Below are 3710 nucleotides of genomic sequence, written 5' to 3'. Positions count from 1 at the left end.
GCTCGCCTCCCGGAGCGGTGGGGAAGCGCAGCGAGCTTGCGATTGCGCGCCCATTCGCGAGACGCAAAGGACGCAGCGCCGCGCAGCCAAAGCCCTCGGGGGGGTCGGTGCCAGCCCCCCCGAGCCAGAGGGCGATGCACGGGCTGTACGGGCGCTGCGTGAGGACCTGGCAGGAGGCACCACCCCATGGAGCCCCGTTTGCCAGGGCGAGAGTTCGTTATCCCCACATGCACTTAATTACCAGCTCCCTCCCTCCCTCCCAGCGCCGCCTGGCTGCAGGCTGCCCCTGCCTCCCTCCTGCCCGTCCCCGAGTCCAGGCCTGAGCAGCCTCCAGCATCAAGGGCCGTTCCCTCTCCCAGACTTTCTGAACTCGGGGCTCGGGGTTTTTTTTTCTGCTGTAAAAATGCAGATTCCCCAAGAGTGCAGCATTTCACACAAGTTTGCCCCTTCCAGCACAACTTCATTTGTTAAAAATGACGCCCTGATAAGGCAGCTGGGGGCTTCTCAGAACATCCATTGTCTTTCCTATTTCACTGTTTTTAAAATGTCACAGATTTTCAGAAATAAAATCGGAAGGGATGCTTTAATCAATCCAAAACAAATGTTTGGGTTTTTTCCCTCCCAAAATTCTGCTTGGCAGAATTTTCTGATGTTCCTTGTCTCGCTCCATTTCAGAGTAACTGAACCCAACTGGAGCTTTTCTCACGAAATGGAAGATCTTGGTCTCGCAGAGAGAACCTCAGCCTTTCCCAGGCACACAAGGAATTTTCCCCCCTTGTTGTGCCATGCCACTTACCAACACCACAGCGACCATGGGACGGGTTTCGGTGCGTGAGCTCCGAGGGAGGCCCGTGGGTACCGCAGCAAACGCAGGGGGAGATGGAGCCACCAACCCAGGGGGGCCTGGGACCCTGCACGGCGAGGGGCCCCCTTGGCGGTCAGTGCCCTTGGCCCTGCTCTCCTTCCACTTTCTCCTGCTGATAACACCTGCTCTGAGCTGGGTATTTGGCAGGAGAATTAACGAGAAGTAATTAGCTCAGAGTGTGAAAAAGGGAGTGCCTGGTGTTTATCTTGTCTGGAGGGTTTTCCTTGATCTCAGGCTCCCAGGGGATGGTGTCCGTGTGTTATCCGCCGGCTCCCGCCGAGGCAGCCCCCCACCCCTCCCGGAGAGCAGCGCCCCAGCTCGCCGGCGCTGGACAGGGGACAGGCAAGGTCCCTGGTGAGGTGGCCCATCACAGAACGTTTTACCTTTTCCAGCTTTCCCAGCATCTTCCCTCCAGTGACGAGGGGCTTTGGCTACGGCTGCAGTCTCCATCCTGCAACGCCGCTGCCTCGTCCCAGCTCCTGGCAGCGCAGGCAGGGACACATCGGCCGTCCCCGTCCTTGCTGGGGCCAGGCAGGATGGGCAGAACAAATTCAGGGCCAGGGTACCCGAGACCCCCGTGCCATCGGCCAGCTGGTAGGATGCTCCCCGGCCCTGCTCGCCGCGGGAAGGAACCAGCCGCTCTGGCAGCCCAGCACGAGCGAGACAATTAAACACCCGCGGTCGGCGTTGCTCGATGAGCTCCCGGTGGCTCTTCTTTCCTAAATGGCTTCTGCCATCTCCTTGTCCCCCTGCTGCAGGATGAAAGGGTGATAAGCAAGCCTGTGAAGGTAACGCTCGCTGGCCCTCGGAGCCGGGGCTTGCAAAGCCATGGGGAGCCGGGTTTATTATCCTCAGCTCCAGCCTGAGATGACCTTGTGCTTCTGCCAGCATTTAAACAAAATATTTTAAAAGAGGGAACAGATCCCATTGCTTTCCGTGCTCGCAGGGCTTTCCTGAGCCCGCGAGCTCTCTCTGGGGCTGATGGAAGTGATAGAACATGGCCAGAGAGAGACAATGAAATATTGCCCAAGCTTATTGCTTTTTATTATTATTGAAGGGAGGTTCTTACTTGCAGTCTGGGGGGTTGAACAATTTGAATCCTACCCAAACCTCATCCCTTCCAGCCAGAATCACAGCTCTGCACGCTGTGGCACATCATCCTCCGGCACCAGCAGCCGCTGCCAGGCTGGGGCGAGCGGGCGGCGCAGGCAGGGGCTGACCGGGGTGGAAAACTCCACGTTGTCCAGGCTGGTACGTGGCAGAGCTCGGGGTCCCTCCCTGTGTCAGTGGAAATCTGCCCGTGGGGCTCAGCTGGGCTCTACCCGACTGTTCTCTGCACGTTGTCCTTCTGCTCCACACTCCTGCCCTCTCCCCACCGCTGCGGGGAGGGGACCGGGGCGCAGGCAGGGCACGGCGTAGTTCTCCCAGTCATCCAGTTTCAGGGCACGATCCTGAATGTTCACCAGTGCCAGAGATGCACAGAGGGGACAACAGTGAGAACAAGGTCTGCAGCAACAAGAGATGAAGCCTGCTCTTCTTTCTCCCCCACCTGAGCACCGCGTGGGTGCCCATGCCAGGGCCCTCATCCCCACGGCGTGTCCCAGCCAGCGTGGGGGCAGGAGGCATTGCAGAGCCCGCGCCAGCCATGCAGGGCTCAGCCGGGCTCCATTCTGCTGCGCTCAGCAGGGCCAGGCTGTGGCGCGGGGCTGGGATGTAGGGAAGAGGGTGGGAGGGAGGTTTTGCACATCAGCAAGTTCCTCTGCTGCTGCCCCAGGAGCTCACAGAGCACCAGGCTCCCAGGGGCGCGGGCCCCATGGCTCGCAGCACCCATCGCCCTCTGTCTGCTGGGGAGATGGGCTCCCCAGGGACCCCCGCTCCCTGCGAGCTTCGCCTGCCCCGGGCTGGTGCGGCTCAGGATTATTTTGCTAAGCACAAAGACCAAAGCCCAGGGGCTGCGATGGCTCAGCAGTGCCCTGTCCCTGCATCCGCAGCCCCGGGCAGGTCTCGCTGTGCAGCCCAGCGGCGTGCTGGCCGTGCCCAGGGGATGCTGCACGGCGGGCACACTGCGGCGGGGGGACGCCCTCGGCAGAGAGCAGAGCAGCTGTGACACAGCTGGACAGAAGAGAGGGAAAGGTGGGCTTCAGTAGGAGACACCCCCCAGCAGGGGGAGGCTCCGGGGAGCCAGAGCCCTTGGCGGGCAGCGCGGTAACGCGGCACCGTTCTCTCTCGCAGGTACATCGGGGCGCTGGGCGCGAGGGTGATCTGCGATAACATCCCCGGGCTGGTGAACAAGCAGCGGCAGCTGTGCCAGCGCTACCCCGACATCATGCAGTCGGTCGGGGAGGGAGCCAAGGAGTGGATCCGCGAGTGCCAGCACCAGTTCCGGCACCACCGCTGGAACTGCAGCACCCTGGACCGGGACCACACCGTCTTCGGGCGGGTCATGCTGCGAAGTAGGTTCTGCCCCATCCCCTTCCCACCGCCACGTGCCTTGTCTCCCGGGGAGAGTCTCTCCTCTCCCGGGGCTGCCGTGCCCGGTGGCTTGGATTACTCCCTTGGGAGAGCTTTGCCTTCCCCTGTAAATTAATCAAGCAGTAATGGGAGCAGAGCACTGCCTTTGGAATAGCTGCACCAGATGAGATGGAACAGGGGGAGCACTGGGGGAGAAGGGGGAAGGAGGAGACACCTCCGGAGAACAGGCTCATATGTAAACAGTAATGGGATATATAAATATTTGGAGAGCTGGGTTGGCCAGGACTCAGCAGTTCACGTGGGAACTGGCTGTTCCCTCGCATGGCAAGGGAGGCAAGGCAGAGCCACGGCTCCGGTCCTCGCTCCGGGCTCC

The 3710-nt window shown here is 61.0% G+C and overlaps 1 protein-coding gene across 1 annotated transcript in view; it reads left to right on the top strand.

Annotated features, from left to right (window-relative positions):
- The first annotated feature begins 3104 nt into the window (after positions 1-3104).
- WNT2B (Wnt family member 2B) overlaps positions 3105-3710 on the top strand; it is a 3875-nt gene continuing 3269 nt past the window's right edge. The window contains exon 1 of the mRNA XM_009639396.2: positions 3105-3318. Coding sequence (XP_009637691.1) covers positions 3192-3318 — 127 coding nt within the window. The 5' untranslated portion in view covers positions 3105-3191. The remainder of the gene's footprint in view (positions 3319-3710) is intronic.

Source organism: Egretta garzetta, unplaced genomic scaffold (assembly GCF_000687185.1).
Source record: "Egretta garzetta isolate BGI_Z169 unplaced genomic scaffold, ASM68718v1 scaffold245, whole genome shotgun sequence".
Lineage (NCBI taxonomy): Eukaryota > Metazoa > Chordata > Aves > Pelecaniformes > Ardeidae > Egretta > Egretta garzetta.
Note: the sequence above shows the minus strand (reverse complement) of the source record. Positions and strands in the feature narration are given on the sequence as shown.